The sequence below is a fragment of the Panthera pardus genome, unplaced genomic scaffold (genome assembly GCF_024362965.1).
Source record: "Panthera pardus isolate Hobbes unplaced genomic scaffold, ASM2436296v1 HiC_scaffold_8, whole genome shotgun sequence".
NCBI lineage: Eukaryota > Metazoa > Chordata > Mammalia > Carnivora > Felidae > Panthera > Panthera pardus.
The window spans coordinates 155,049,362-155,065,717 of record NW_026527013.1 but is presented as its reverse complement, the minus strand read 5'-3'; the positions used below and the strand labels follow the sequence as shown (position 1 = coordinate 155,065,717).

At 52.1% G+C, this 16,356-nt stretch overlaps 1 protein-coding gene and 1 long non-coding RNA gene across 5 annotated transcripts in view; one reads left to right on the top strand and one right to left on the bottom strand.

Annotated features, from left to right (window-relative positions):
• Positions 1 to 16,356, bottom strand: part of TMEM178B (transmembrane protein 178B) — a 358,780-nt gene that overhangs the window by 32,266 nt on the left and 310,158 nt on the right. For both annotated transcript variants that reach the window (XM_019452958.2, XM_019452957.2), the window contains exon 3: positions 4,984 to 5,121. In XM_019452958.2, coding sequence (XP_019308503.1) covers positions 4,984 to 5,121 — 138 coding nt within the window. The remainder of the gene's footprint in view (positions 1 to 4,983; positions 5,122 to 16,356) is intronic.
• LOC109269117 (uncharacterized) lies at positions 6,453 to 16,129 on the top strand. 3 transcript variants are annotated; one of them, XR_008420458.1, is made up of 3 exons: positions 6,453 to 7,246; positions 7,345 to 7,522; positions 15,334 to 16,129. It is a non-coding gene; the product is annotated as an uncharacterized LOC109269117 (long non-coding RNA). The 3 variants fall into 3 exon arrangements; XR_008420457.1 differs by having other exon boundaries at positions 6,453 to 7,522; XR_002080959.2 differs by lacking the exon at positions 15,334 to 16,129 and adding an exon at positions 8,762 to 10,655 and having other exon boundaries at positions 6,453 to 7,522.

Sequence of the window (16,356 nt, the reverse complement as noted above, 5' to 3'; positions counted from 1 at the left end):
GTGAGACAATACATGTTTGCTTTAAGCTGCTAAAAAACAAACAAAAAAACTGAAACCACGACACAACAACAAACATTTCAGAAAGCCCTGAGTGTGCCGTAGAAAGTTGAATTAATGAAAATGTAGACAGTGACTAGGTGGCACCATGAATTTGGGTGGTCAAGGAAGCCCCTTCTTGGGGTGACTTTTAAGCTGGAGTCTGAGTCCGAGGAAGGAGCCAGCCAGGAGGCCCGTGCAGGGGGGACGCCGTGAGCAAAGGCGGCAGTCAGCCCAGGGCCTTGCAGCGAAGCCCTGTGTGCTCCAGGAAAGGCAGCCGGGCGGCTGGACTGACCTGAAAGCAGGCAAGGGAGGGCTGGGGGGATAGTATGAGCCAGATGACATGGGGCTTCCATTAAGGACAGAATGTCCTAGGGTTGCCCCTAGGATTCATATGTGGAGATATTACCCCTGAGGTGATAGAATTAGGAGGCGGCGATTTGGGGACATGATTAGGTCACAAGGGTGGTGTCCTCGTGACTGGGATCAGCGGTCTCATGCAAGAGGCCCCACGGAGCCCCCCGGCTCCTTCCGCCACCTGAGGACACAGCAGGAAGGCACCAGCCTGTAAACCAGAAAGTGGTTCTCACCAGATGCAGAATGTGCCAGCACATTGATCGTGGACTTCCCAGCCTCCAGAACAGGAAGAAATAAATTTCTGTTGTTTGTAAGCCATCCAATCTCTGCTATTTTGTTACAGCAGCCCAAGCTGGCTAAGACTGCTTTTAAAAAAGGGTGAAGACTTTGGATTTTATTTTCACTCTGACTAGAAGAAGCCTTTGGAGCACTGGTGGCAGATAAATGACATACCTGACTCACAGTTTTAAAAGCATTATGTTAACTCTGCAAAGGACTGATTGCTGGGTGCCAGGGTGGCGTCACGGCATCTAGATAGGAGGCTCCAGGATTAGCAGAAAGCTCACAGAGGCTTGGACCTGAGTGGTGGTGGAGAGGGCGATGTCCTGCAGGAGTGTGTGAGAGGGCATGTGGCGGGGGTGGGGTGTGGGCTGGAAGTTCACACTCATCTTGTGGGTGTGGGCCCTGCGGTGGCTCTGAGGGTGCCCAGTGGGTGAATTACAAGGAACCGTAGCCGCCCCGGGCTCCCCCACCGCGCTGTCTTTTCCCCGTGTCATCTTGTTCCTGTGATTCTGAATACCACTGATGACTCATCAAGACACACGTCTCTGGCAGTTGCTTGCACCCAGTTGGTGCCGTGCCATGCCGGGCCAGATTCTCTCCCGGAGGCTCTGGCAAAGGGGACACTGGATCCCACCCACTGCCCCCAGCCCCCGGCCCGACTAATTCGCCCTACTTAATTAATTGCCTCCTCTGCGCTGAGTGTTAATTAAACAATTTGTTGCTGGTTGTTTCCCAAGGTGCGGGGTACCCTCTGTTTAACCAGGAACTAGTTAAATCTGGAAGAGAGTCGGGCCCAGGGTGGGCCATCCTCCTTCGCGTTGGAACAGAGAAGAGGTTGTTAATAGAATTCTGCTTTTTTTTTTTTTTTTTTTTCTGGCCCTGGTAGTTTCAACTAATATCAGGTAAAATTCCGTCTTGGACTCTTGACTCCAAATTTACCTTTTTCATTCTTGCTGACCCTTCTTCTTCCACCTGTTCACCACGCCCTTGCCTGGCCAGCACCAGCCCAAATGCTGCCGTTGGTCCCCACCAGCTGTTGTTGTCACTCAATCTAATCCTTGGGGCACCAGCCCGTGCTCAGTACAGATGCCTGGAATGCCAATCTGGGGGAAAGCTAGGGCTGAGAGACCTTTTTCGGTCCCACTCTGCCACAAATACCCAGAGTCTGAGTGACTGATTGTTTTGCCATATCCATGACAGGGCTGTCACTGGTAGTGGACTCTCCAAGCACCTCAACAGCCTAATCCTAGAAGGTTGATTCCCAGGGGCCAGGGACGGGTCAGGTGCTGGGAGGGTTTGGTGCTGAAAGGGCTCTTTGACACACAGGGTTCTATAGGCCAAAGCATCTTTCGGGGTTGACACCCGGGCCTCTCTAGTAGCTCTCTCTGCTGAGCAGGGATCGGGGAAGGACCGCGTCTGTTCCTCAGTCGGCTCCCTCTCCAACTCCTAACTGAGCCAAATTCACGGTGTCAGGAGATGGCAGCTGCTCTGGGCATCTGGCCCCCCATGGCTGTGTCTGGCCTAGTTGGAAAGGACACTAACTTGAGGCAGAAGAGAGTGTTCTCCCACCCTTGGGAGCTTCAGCTTCCCCAAAAGACCACTGTTCAAGGGATCAGCTCTTCCTGGCTTTGTTCTTGTTCTCCTCCGTGGGAGCCTGGCCCGATGGTGCCCACGAGGTGTGTGGACACCACTTCTCTCCCTAGCCTCTTGTGGGAGGGCACAGCCCTACTTATGGACCCAGCGAAAGAAGCTCCAGGCTGGAGGGAACGGGTTAACTCCAACCAGGGCGGTGTCCCTGTCAGCAAGAAACAGCTCTTAGAACAGCAACTTCCCCGAAGCTCTTCTTGATGCTAACATTCTATCATGAACTATGATTTTGCCGTAATAAAAAAATATAGTGCGTGTCCTAGAAGGCAGATTTCGCTGAGCCCCTCAGTAACCAGGGCTCGGCTAGGTCTCCACAGGAATAACTGAAGCCCTGTCGTGGCACCTGCCCATCTCTTGCCGCATAAGGCTTTGAGAAACAGTCACAGAGGTGCGGGAGTGGAGGGAAGAAAGAAAACAAATCATGAGAGGTCTTGGCCAATTGGCTCATCCCTAGAAGCATAACATTTTACAACCGGAGAGAGCTTGAAAGTTCAGCTATTCCTCAGGCTCTCACCCTGCTTGCACATGAGGATCACCCCCAGAAGTCCTGCTCGGACTGCTCTGCGGTGAGGGCCCAGCATCAGTGTTTTTAAGGGCTTTTCAGGTGATTGGAGTGTGCAGTGACTGAGAACACGAGGTGAACAATGCGCTCACTCATCCACTCTGAGGGATTCCTCTGATTCCTCATCATTCCAAGCTTTCAGACTGTCTTCTCCAGAGCCCCAGGCTTGCTGGTTGTGGGCAGGGTTCCAGGCACCCCTCCCTCTGCCCCTACACCTTCTCCTGGGAGAGTTCTCACCTATGTCTCAGGGGAGCAGGAAGCGCCCCTGACCCCACCCTGGTCACAGCTGTTGGCCCAGTTATGGTCACTCAGTTCTGGCCCGTTTACTGCCTGACCAATGGCGTGTGACCTGGCCAGAGAGGATAAATGGGCTAATCACATTACCTCTCTCTCTCTCTCTCTCTGTCTCTGTGTCTAGAAGCTGACTTGAGCCGCAGCAGGGAAGGAGGTCACCAGAGTCCTGGAGACGCGGCACAGTCACACAGGATGTGGGCTGTGCGCCTGGCCCGGAGAGCAGGCAGTGCATGCGAAGGGGGCTGGGAACAACTCAGAAGGGTGGGGATGAAAGAGTGTCAGCGCCTAGAGCTCCAGGATTCCTGCTCTGCCTGCGGCCTGTTTGCTCAGCTTTTCTCCGATTCCTAGGAGACCTTTCTAGAGCCTTAGAAAAGCCCTGTTTTACTGGAGCCTATCTCTGTATAACCAAAAGCGTCTTAGAGAGAACACTCACTACAAACAGGGCCACTCTGCTTTTATCTTTTTACATTTCAGGGTCCATGGGAGATTTTGACTGGAAGGTGGACACAAAAAGGTCTCCACTGTGGCGAAAAAGGAGTGAGGAGGCCAGGGGCTGAGCCCGACCCCTGCTTCACTGAGGACACGAGGCACGGAAAAAGGACCAGCCGGTCTTGCGGGCCTGTCTCCATGGGAGACCAGAAGGAGGGGTGTAGGGACTGCTAGGGATCCCCCCTCCCTCCCTCCCTCATGACTGTAAGCACGGGACATCGGACTCTGGGGGCAGAGGGTTCCGTCAGCCTGGGGCACCCTGGAAAGCCCTGTCTTGTCTTTGGCTCAGAATGGCTGTGCTTCAGTGGTAAAAGGGCAAACTGTCAGGCCCCAAGACGAATCCTGCAATTCTCCCCCTCTCCCAACCGATAGCTCACCAGCCCCAGACATCTCTCCGTGCACCCAGAGGGACGGCCATTACCTTTCCCCAGGCTGACCCAGTCCTTCACCTGCCATCTCTGCTCAGAAACCCGGAGTCAGGCCCTTCACAAAGGGAACTTGAGCTGGTCATAAGCATGTGGTGCCTAAAGTCTAGCTGACATCGTTTCCATATGTAGGACTCACTTTCCTTTCTTCCCATAAATATGTCTAATTCCTGCTATTCAAGCTCAGCTCCCCCTCCACCTAGCTCCACACGGTGCATCAGTCCACTTCTTGCGGAGTAGACTGTGAGGAATATATCTGACGGTTAACCTCAGGTCTGGACTGAGACGTCAGGGAAGACAGGCGCATGCAGAGCGTGGATTGACTTTGCTTTCCATGGACTGGAACCTACTCCTGCATAGCCATACGGTTCTCTGTATCTATAATCCTTTATAAGGACACTGGATCAGTTCAATGGCCATGACACTAGCAGAGAGTAAGGGAGACAGATATGACAAAGGTCTAGCCTGGTCCTACCACCCTTAGAGTGCCTTGTTTGGAAACGGTAGCAGAATTTAGGACTCGTAAATCAAAGGCGAGGATGGGCTTTTAAACAGGAACTACCCAAATAGCACCTGCTTCCCATCCCAAAGTCCAATATCTGCATAAAAGGCCTGAGCATTTTCTGAGGTCACGCTCACCCCCAGTCTGATACCTCTCTTTCAGTGCCATAACCTCACAGTCTCCCACACCAGGCGGTCAGCCCCTCGAGAGCTGAGGACCAGATCTTATCAGCGTTTGCATCCCCAGAAGCTGGCGCAGCGACGGATGCTAAGAGGAGCTCAAAACGTGTCTGATGAATGAATGAATGCATGTCCCCTAGCCATTCTCCCAGAATCCCAGGAGCCAGGATTGCTTGGCTCCCCAGCAGCTCCCCAAGCCTGAGGCCTTACCTCCCATGAGGAAGAGAAGCCCTGCTACATACTGCATAAGGCCCCGGTCCCAGCAGCAGCCCAGCACGCCGATGATCCAGCCGAAGAGGATGATGGCCACCGCCATGCCCATGAAGCCGGCGGTCATCCTGCGCAGGTCTGTGGGGAAGCAAGTGGGCAACAGTTAGCATCGGAACCTAGAACTCGCAGTCAAGGTGCATCCCGGCCCCGGGTAAAAAGGGAGAGGGTGGCACACTGCAGGGGCGGGAAGGCAACATACCCTTTTCAGACAACCTTGCACAACTGAGCTTCTTTTGTACAGGAGAGAGGGCCCCTGGCGGTAACTCTCCTCAGGTGCAAAAAGCATGCCAGGACAGTTTGGCTGGCAGGCACAAGGAGAGACTGCAGTCCCAATCGGCGTCATTTCTTATGCACCTTTGTGCCAGGTGCAGCTCTGTCGTTCCCAAGCATCAGGCCCAACGGTCTGCAACAGGAACTGCCTTTATCCTTATTTGAAAAACGGAGTCAACTGCCGAGAGCCTTATGGCTACTGAGTACCAGAACAAGGCATCAAACCCAGATCTGGATGGCTCCTAGGTGCTAACCACAGCATCATTCACCTCTCAGGAAGAAACAGGCCTTTAGTGGAGGGCGGGGCCTCGGCAGATGGGCTGCACCTGCCGAGTGCTCCCTCTCTTCCCTCCAGGGCTGACGGGGCTCTCCAGGAGGTCCAGTGCGAGGAGGAAGCTGTTGGCGGTGTCCTGTTCCTTCCCTCTAAGCCAGCTGGCAGGGGCTCAGCTTTCCCCACATGTGGGGCTGCAGGGCGGAGAGCCAAACTTGCTGCTCTCAGACCGAGCCCCTGAGCAGGCCTCTTCAGCTCCCGTGGACCCCAGGTCAGCCCAGCTTTCTAGGTCCGGCCTTTCCCCGTTCCACGCCTCGCTGACCCCACTGCACAAAGCCGAGGCGGGTACGGTGAGGAGGGACGTCTGGAAAGGCGGTGTTGTTGGTGGAAGGGAGAGGGCAGAGATACTGTCACATGTCAGCCTCTTTCTAGGTGCGGCTTCCTCCTGGATCTCTCCACTGCCCTCCAGGGCATCCCTACCAGCCTCACGCTCCCTCCCTGGCGTCCAGCCTTCTTACCTCCCTCCTCCTCCTTACCTCCTCGCTGCTAGTCCTTGACTCCCTCCACCCTGCCCCAGCCTTGCCAGCCTGCCGCTCCCTGTCTACCTCTGCAGTTTGTGCAAAGCCCATCTGCCAGCCCCAGCCCCAGCCCCAGCCCCACCAATGGGGCTCCAAACAGGAGCAAGCCATCTGCCCAGCCTCTGCCCCGGGGCTTCCCAGGACAGCCTGGAGGGCCCCATGGGCACTCCTCCCTCTCAGGGAGGGGGAGACTGGGAGTGGAAGTGAGGGCACCTGACAGCTAACCACATCCATACCCGTGGAAGCACAGGGTGATCTCGCCTCATGCCTACAAATGCCTGGCAGGTCTCCATGCACCGCGAGGGCGCCCTGCCCGCTCTGTTCCTCTGTCACTCCAGTCACCCCCATCGGGAGCTACGGCAGATCCTGGCACAGTCAGGCTAGAGAAACCCTGGCCTTCTCTCCTCGGAAGAGGGATTTGGTCCACGCTCCCTGACCTGACACGGAGGATGAGACCCTGGCAGCACCCCCCAGGGGGCTGGCTGGAGGAGGGGAGGGAGGAGCAAAGGAAAGCAGCTCGCACAAGGGGCAGGACAGGACCCTGTTGCAGAGGCAGAAATCCACCCACGGAGCACGTTCCTGCTCTACCCGTCCTCCTCTGTCCTCCCCTGCCCAACCCGGAATGCCTGCCGCACCGGGTAGAAGTAATGCCGTTCCTGTCACGTATGTGAACTGCCAGCAATGCCTCATCATCATGCCACGCTACAGATGGCTCCGATCACCACGGTGTCCGAGGAAGCTGCACGGAGGACATCACTCGATCGCGGCACTCAGACGTGCACCCCGCTTCCTGAGCCGGCTCCCCGCTTGGTGCACGGGCACCCACAGCCAGCTTGAGGTGAGGAGGGAGGCACAGTCTTGCCAGCTGCACAGGCACCACCTCGTATCCCGTGATCTAACTGCCCTGGTCGTCCTGCCACCTGTCTCAGCCCTTCTTCCTCAGGCGCCGCCCCAGACCCTCGCGTGAGCCAGGCCGGAGCTGCCTCCTAGGTGGAGAAGAGCATCCCTTGATGTGTGAGTCCATTTGGATGGACTCCCAGAAGTGTTGCATCCACTCTCCACTGTGGTCAAGGGCAAGGAGGCAGTGAGAGCGGCGGAGGAGAGCTCGGGGTATTTTTGGATTAAAGTAGGCTTATACCCCCTTACACAGATCAGGAAATTTCACTCTATGCCCCTTTTCAGTGCATGAAGGGCTTCTAAGATCTTGGTTCCTTTGGCAACATCAGAGATGGACAGCACTGCTGAAACCACCTGGCCCCTCCCACTGCACTTGGCCTTGCTCATGGAGAAGGCTTACTGAGCCTCAGCCCCTGCAGATCCACGGGAGATTGCCTGGGGGATTAAGTGGACGATGTGTCCGGTAAGGTGTGTCCCCCCAGGCCAGAGACGGAAAACTGGGCTGGGCAGGAAAAGGAAATGCGAATCGGGGAAAGAGGGAAGGCTATCATGGTTGGTGGAGGAAAGCAAAGTGTTTAACTTACAGGAAAAGGCACAAGGGCAGGGACACGGGAAAATCATTTCTCTTGTAAAAGTCCGGAGACAGGTAACAGTCATCTGTGTCCCAGGCCTGGGAGGGGCCGTGGCCCTCTAGCAAGGATTAGGTGCACTCTGTCAGCCAAAGCCGAGGGAGGGCCGTGCTAAGCTGCTGATCTGGAAAAGCAGGATGAAGACCAGAGGTCGGGAGGATTTTTACCGTCACCCCGTGAGTCTGATTTTGCCAGAGCCGTGCATGTGTGTTTGGTTATTTCGTTCTCAGACCCACGTGGTAATTCAGGGCAGCTGCATCAACAACTTGCAAACACAGGACAAGAAATAGTCCTATTTTACAGACAAGGAAAGCAAAATCCAAAGTTTGTTTATTTATTTTGAGAGAGTGAGCAGGGGAGGGAGGGTAGGAGGGAGGGAGGGAGAGAGAGAGGGAGAGAGAGGGAGAGAGAGGGAGAGAGAGAGAGGGAGAGAGAGAGAGAGGGGGAGAGAGAGAGAGAGAGAGGGAGAGAGGTGGAGAGAGAGGGAGAGAGAGGGAGAGAGAGGGAGAGAGAGGGAGAGAGGGAGAGAGGGAGAGAGAGGGAGAGAGAGGAGGAGAGAGAGGGAGAGAGAGGAGGAGAGAGAGGGAGAGAGAGGAGGAGAGAGAGAGAGAGAGAGGAGGAGAGAGGGAGAGAGGGAGAGAGGGAGAGAGAGGAGGAGAGAGGGAGAGAGAGGGAGAGAGGGAGAGAGAGGGAGAGAGAGGGAGAGAGAGGGAGAGAGAGGGAGAGAGAGGGAGAGAGAGGGAGAGAGAGGGAGAGAGAGGGAGAGAGAGGGAGAGAGAGGGAGAGAGAATCCGAAGCAGGCTCCAAGCTGTCAGCACAGAGACCCATGTGGGGCTCGATGCCACGAACCTGAGATCGTGACCTGAGCCAAAATCACCAGTCAGATGCTCAACCTATTGAGCCACCCAGGCACTCCTAAAGAAGTTAGAGAATTTATTGACAAACCAGTGAAATAAAGGAAGAGTGAGCTGTGTGGGAAAAGAAAATTAATAATGCAGTTAAAGAACATACTGAGCATTTCTTCCTCCCAAATAAAGGGAGAACTATAGGTCTGGGATTTTTTTTTTTCAAAGATGGAAATCCACACGGATGGGAAAAGAGGAGAAATGACAACACACAGGACTGGAAGCAGCAAAGCTGGCGGACGGTGCACTTGGCTGGAGCCAAACTGGAGGCAGCAGCGTTGAAGCAGAAAACCAACCTGCGGAGTTCCCCAAAGTCTCGTGAACTGGCACCCACGGGTTCCTTTGGATCAGTTACCCACAGGGGGAGAACATAAATAAAAGCAGGATTTGGTGGAAGTTGTCTGAGTTGGAACTAGATCCCTAGATCCCTCATCCACTCTGTGACACTAGGGGACCCCCCTCCCCTTCCCTTTCCCTGGAGTGGGGGTGCTTAGCACTGGCGGTTGACAGGCTCGGTGAGGGCCATTCCACATAGGTGAAGACGTGACCATTCACATACAGAATGTTGTATCCTTGCCCTTGGGACCCTAGCCCCCTTCTCCTCAGCTCCCGGAAGCTGACTGCCTGGCCTCTGCCGTCCAGCCTGGGGGCTGGGAGAGGTCTCTCCAGGGGTGACCAGCCCAAGAGGAAAGACCTAGATAGACACTCAACACTGGAGGAGCCCGACAGGAAGCCCCTCTGACCACTGTGCAAGGGAGCGTCCCACGGACAAGCCCGCCACCCACTCGGTGCTTCCAGACAGCTTTGGCAGGGTCACCTGCCGACCCAGCACCAACCACGTACGTATAACCTGGGAGCAAAGGAACTTTAGGAAATGAGCTGCACAGAGAAGAGGCAATAACTCAAAATTATTATTAATATTCCCAGAGAGGCAAGACATGAAACGTATTTGGCCTCCATGAAATAAGAACAGGAAGGAGTCCATCGAAAAGAACTATCTGGAGAATACAGCACCTTAAAATAACAGAATCAAAGTCACTGAAATTTTTATTATAAAATCAATTCCAACTTATGTATTACCACTCCTATCATGTTCCTAAGAAAAAGACTCGAGGAGGCTTATAACACACGCACAGTGTAACCAGGATAAAAATAATTAATGAGAAAATGAAGGACCCAGAAAATAAAGAAAAGGAAGATGAAGCCGGGTATCACATTCATATGCAAAATTTGGTCCATGAGGTCCTTAGGAAGGGAATTATGCTTGCAGTACCTCAACTTAAAGGCAATACTCATGACTTCCATTGTCTTTACACCTTGGTTGCTTTCTGTTTGCGCTTGAGTAAATCCCGAGGACCACTCTGCCTGTGGAACGACCCACGTGCAGAAGACGGCCCCCTTCCTGCCCATCTGCACCTACCCTATGTGCCAATTTTATCTCCTGGGGAGGAAGAAACTGTCTTTTTTATTCTCCGTGACTGCTCACTGTCCCAAAGCAGTACCCTGCACCCAGGTACTTATGTAGCTTGTATTTCGTTAGCCATTTCTTCCTGCCTTTTTAGAAAAGAAAGAAAAGGGGACACACCTCACTCGGGTATCTGAAGCCTTGTTAAAATATTATGCGAAGCTGGTCTAAGAATAAATCCCCTTAAAGAACCCGGGATGATGAGTCGGACTCTGCCAGCCAAAGCGGAGATAAAGAAAAATCATCTCATGAATCCTTTTGGGTTTGAGCCCATCATCTGTATTCAGTGACCCTAATGTTTCGCGTTCTAAGTTTTGAAATGAGAAAGGTGCATTCTAAACTTTTTAGAGAAGGAATTTAGTTCCGTGCAGTGGAAAGGCTGGGCAGAAGGGGGTAGATAATGAGGGAGGGTGGAGGACGAAAGGCCAGGAGAACCATTAAACAGAACCAGAAAAAGCAGTTCTCCCTCACAGAAAAATTTTGATTTTGAAGTTTTACACCCCTATTAACATTTAAATTGAAAGGTATTGCTCGCAACTCTACACGGGAAACCAGGATATCTGCATTTAAGTAAATACCACTTAGAGAAGGAAAATATATATGGGCTCTGTATCTCTCTCTATTTGCTCTTTAAAGACAGAAAAATGATGATGATTGTAATTTTTTTCCCCATTAAAAAAAAAAAACAAATGGTGAGGGTAAGTATGCGTCAGACCCTCAGGGATGGTAGAGTGGAGATGGGGGGGTGGGGGGGCGCGGGGACACTGTATTAATGGCTCAGGAGACTATGGTGTGGAGTGAGCAGCAAGGCCAAGGTCCTCTGCGGGCCACATGGGTTTAGCCTTCTTTGCTGGAAGCTCTGCCTTCTGCATGATAGGATATGAGCACATCGCCCCGGCTGCAAGGGTGGAAGAGGGTGGGTGGCTAGTCATCAATTTACGAATTCATCAGTTCCTTGGGGTTTAAGGTCACAGGAACTGGAAGGTAGAGCAAGATGGTGAGGCCAAAACTCAAGTGTTTTTGCCCCAAGGGATCAGTCTGGGAGGAGAGAGAGGTGGGGGGCAAGAAAGAGAGGGAGGGAGGGGGTGGAGGGAGAGAGAGAGACAGAGACAGAGATAGAGACTTGGCAATGAACATGCCAGCCGTGGGATTAACTCAGGACAAATGGATTCAAATGAGAAGGAATATTCCAGGAACCAATTACGGCACAGCAACCATCTCTGAAGTGGGGGTCTGGCTCTGGGTAGCCACACAGAGATGTGACAGCTGGGGAGGGAAGCACGGATTCTGGGAACCAGGCTGCCTGGTTCCAAACACTACCCTGCCACATTCTGGCCGTGCGAGCTTGAGCAGTTAGCCTCTGTCTCTGGATCGCGGTCTCCACATTTGTGAGTGGAGGTTAGGACAGAACTTGCTTTAAAGGGTTTTTAAGAGGATTAAATCGGTTAATATGTGTCAACTGCTTAGAACAGTACCTGGCAAAACGCTAGAGGTACACAGGTGTGAATAGAGAGGGACGTCACTGAGAGTGGCTCCCTCTTTTCATGCTCCCGGTCTCTTGCATTTGTGGTATGGAAGCATAAAATGGGCCAAGTAACAAGTTGGGGTTAGCCCCTAATTAAACACTGGGTACCCAGAGGGAACAGCCTCCTGGAATCTGTTCTTATGCCTCTAAGGTACCTAGAAAAGCTGAGGGGAAGGCTTTCGTTTTCTTTTCTGTTTTCTTAATTAAAAGAAAATAAAACAAATAAATAAAAGATTTTTTTCAATGTTTATTTTTGAGAGAGAGTGAGAGAGTGAGCAGGGGAGGGGCAGAGCACGAGAGGGAGACACAATTGGAAGCAGGCTCCAGGTTCTGAGCTGTCAGTGCAGAGCCCGATGCAGGGCTCAAACCCACGAGCCATGAGATCATGACCTGAGCCGAGGTTGGATGCTTAACCGGCTGAGCCGACCAGGCGCCCCTATTTTTCTTTTTTATTAATACTGATAGGCATCCACCCCAGAGCATGGACCAAACAGCGGAGGGCTGAGGCAGCTCACAGCGGGGTGCTGCTGGCCCTGGAGGCTGTTTGAACCCGGGGCTGTCCCAATGAGCACTTGGCTGACTGGAAGGGACAGACACAGGCTAGACCACAACTCTGCTGTAGAGGTAATGAAAATCAAAACAGAAGTAGCTAATGGGGGACTTTGCCTACAGTTTTCTCTTAGAGTATAAGTTGACTCAGCATAATGTTGTTATATTTAAAGAATACTTTGGGGGGGGGGGTGCGCCTGGCTGGCTCAGTTGGTTACACTTCCGTCCAACTCTTGATTTCGGCTCATGTCGTGATCTCATGGTTTGGGGGTTGGAACCCCACGTCGGGCTCTGCACTGCTGGTGCGGAGCCTGCCTGGGATTCCCTCTCTCTTCCTCTCTCTCTGCCCCTCTCCTGCTCACCCTCTCTCTCTCTCTCAAAACCACACTTAATAAAAAGTAATTTTTACGTGAAAACAAAATAGCTCTCAGGTTTGACTTGCTCCGATCCCTGAAAGGCCCTTCAGAACTGCCCTCTGCCTGTCCCTGCATCTCCGTCTTTCTCCAAGGCCCCCTGGGCTCGAAACCCAGCGGTCTGAGTGCCAGAGAGGTCTGGCGCTTTCCCCCCTTTCCCTGAGGGCACAGCGCTCTCTGCCAGCGTGGCTGCCCCCACACTCCACCTGGCAAGCTCCTCCTCATCCCCAAAGGTGTCGCCAACAAGCAAACGCATGGGACACTTCAGCAGACGCTGGTGTTCGGTGCCTGGGCTCTTCCTACATGCCTTATTGTAATCCTTCCAGTAAATGCAAGCTTGTTCAGGGCTGTTGCTCACGTCTGGGCTTTTTCGTTTTTGTTTTTTGTCCTTCCCGTCCCTGGCACATTGCCTGACATAAACAGGTGCTCAATAAATGTTGGCTAAATGAGATCACCATCCCACCCTGCAACGGTTACTAAAACTGAGCGCACCACAGAATAAAGCAGGGCGAGGAGGATGTACCTGCCCAATTCAACGCGCTTTGGTGACTCATATGTCACCGGGATTTGCAGCCAATTTCTCTCTCCTCCAATCTTATTTTTAAACGCCAAAAGTAACTATCACTTAACAATCCAATATAGTTGTTTATTGCATACAAACAAAACATCAGTGTATATCCAGGTTCCAGATCACAGAGAGCCGTGCAGCATGGGGGGCTCCTTACCACAAAGTTTAATGACACATGATACCCCACAGGTTAGAACCCCATAGACCTTTCCACACTGACCCCCAAGTCAGGAAGAGATCGTGGGGGGAAAGGTAGTTGCTATAGAACCAAGAGGTGGTTTCTGGGTCAGAAGACAGGCTTGAAGCTTCCTCCTCCTCACCCCTACCTCCGGATCAGAGAGCTGCCATAAATAGGGATATTATGTGATGATGCCATATACAAATCACATCCATCGTCAAAACAATGGGAGGCAAATTGCAAAATGTGTACTCGCCTGATGAGAGCTGGGTCAGCAGCTAAACCAAGTGTCTGGAAGAGAAGGATGAAGGGGGAGAAAGCCCAGAAGTGAGAAGCAGAGTCCCACACCAAAAAAAAAAAAAAAAAAAAAATCACAAGACTCCCTTCTCCCTGTAGTCCCACGGCTACATCAACAGCAGAAACCACAGAAGGGAATGACAAAAAGGGAATTCAACTTAGCCAAGCAAACACACCTGGGAAGACCAGCTCAGCACCTGGCCCTCTGTCCCCAGGGTCTTCCTACTGTGAGTGATGAGCTAGACCAGTACAATCTGCCATTCCATCTTGAGAAGCTCCCACGTCTCTTCCTCTCTATATCACGTGTCACCGACAGTTGCTCTGAGGGCACGGGACAGAAATCAGGGTGGTTGGCAAGCATGTGTCCCCAGAGAGTCCCCACAAAGCAGTCAGAAGATGCAAGCTTTAAAGCACACAGGCAGCTTACAGGGTACTATCTCTCCAGAGAAATGCTGTAGGCGCCGGAGAATGGGCTAATGACAAAGAACATGAATAGCCTGGGGACGATAAATGGGCATGAACGTTCATTGTGCATTTACTATGTGCCTGCAGCGCGTTGTGTAATTTACATAGGACACGTCCATTAAGCCTCTGAATGGCTCTGTAAGGTAGATGCTATTTTTCTCATTTCGTAGACTTAGAACTCAAGACAAGGGAATTTCAACCAGTGACACAAAGACCAAGGTCACCAGCTAGGAAGAGGCAGGTCTGGGAAAGGTCCCCAGTCTGCCTGTGCCCTTTCCACTTCTCAGACCTTTTCAGATTCGGTGCCACTTCAGACCCCAGAAGAGAATTTAACATTCAATAAGAATGCAATGGAATATGACTTGGCTATTACAAATTATTCTTTTGAAGAATGTCAATGACGAGGGCAAGTTCATAACAGACCATTAGATGAAAAATAACACACAGATCTACTTATTCCATATGACCCCTACAGTGCAGGTGTGTGCCCATGTGCATTGAGCAGGCACACCTACATGGGAAGTGCAAGGAAGTACACGAGATGTCAACAGGGAGAATTTCTGTAGGCCTGCAACTTCTGCGGGAGCTTCCTGGGTGAAATCTGAAACCTGCCTCCATGTGCAGAGGGTGGGGAGAGACTGAAGAGAAAGACAGCCCCTCCGTGTTGGTAGGTGACAAGTTTCATAAGCAAAGGAACTTACTGACGAGGCTTGTCTTGGCCGCACCAGATGAGCCGACCTCCACACTTGCCCATCGAATCTTACAAGTTCATGTAGAGGCTTTAACTGGATTCAGTCACATCAACCATCCAGATGGTCTCAACACCACACCACCGACTATCTTCAGGCTGTGTCCTTACAGCAGCCTCTGGGAGCAGGAAAGGCAATTAGAACCCACTGTCCCAAGGACAGAGGACAGATCAGAAGCCTCTGAGGGCCAGGGTCCAGCTCATGGGTCAACCAGTGGTCACGTCCTCTAGGTGACCTCCTCAACACTTTCTGGCTTATGATCTTTTGGATTTTGTTTCTTTTCTGCAATGGGAAGGTGTACTTTATCAGATGTTGAATTCTTTGGAAGATTTGAACTTCACCGTTTTTAAAGTTCTAGGTCCAAATAACGAGGCCACCTGCCCCAATCCGAACTATCACAAAAGATAGTGCTATCTGGCCCGGCCACAGATGCCTTCTGATGAGTCCCGCCTTTTCAAAGACAGACTACCATGAAATAGTTTCTGGTTTCTTTTTATTTTTTAATTGTTACTTATTTATTTTTTTAAGTAGGCTCCATGCCCCGTGCGGAGCCCAATGTGGGGCTTGAACTCAATGACCCTGAGATCAAGACCTGAGCTGAGATCAAGAGTCACACACTTAACCGACGGAGCCACCCAGGCGCCCCTCGTTTCTCTTTTCATGATGAAATTTAAAGACCTGCTATGCTCCTCTCTGGCTAACGGCGTGGACTGCGGAAACATCCGCCACCGGAGGACAGAGCTTCCCTCACTAGGCAGCCCCAGCACAGGCCAGCGGGAGCCGATTGTCAGGAATGGGCTCTACGATGCCATTGCCCACGCCGGAGTTACCCCAGAACCTCTAAAGACTCACACAAACGTCTACAGCCATCTCCTTACCCCAAAATGTCCCTCCAACCCCTGAGATCCCCGGGAACAAAGCACAGCAGTACCTGAACAGCACGATGGCAGAACAAAATTAACAAATGAACAAAAACACCGAACGTTATGTTAGAAGACCTGCATTTGAGACCTGGTTCTCCACGTACGGGCTGGGTGCACCGTACGGGTCCCAACTTAACTCTTAGTTCTGAGGCGTCTCGGCTGAGAACAACAGGTGACGAGCCCCCTCCCTCCATCTTCTAAAGCTGGCTTGTCCAGCACGGTAGCCACCAGTCACACGAATACCTGAAGCTGCTACTGAGTCCTTGCACTGAGGCACGTGCACGTGGAAAACACACACCAGCCGCCAAAGGCTCAGTATGAGTTTTCACCAAATATTGCAGGGATAATGTTTTTTATTGATTACATGGTGATAAATGGATTAGATAAAATGTTATTGAGATTAATTTTACCTGCTTCTTTTGACTCACTTACCATGGCTAAGAGAAAATTTAAGATCAGAGGTGTGGTTGGCGGTATATTTCTATGGGACAGCGCTGTTCTAAGAGGTGGAAGACCTGTGCTAAACGTGCCGCCAGGGGCCCCAGGCTATTCTGCAACCCGTGGAGAGCTCAGCACCTTCTGTCTGCATATAACAGGAGGACCCGCCCTTCCCCCATGTCTCTGACAACAC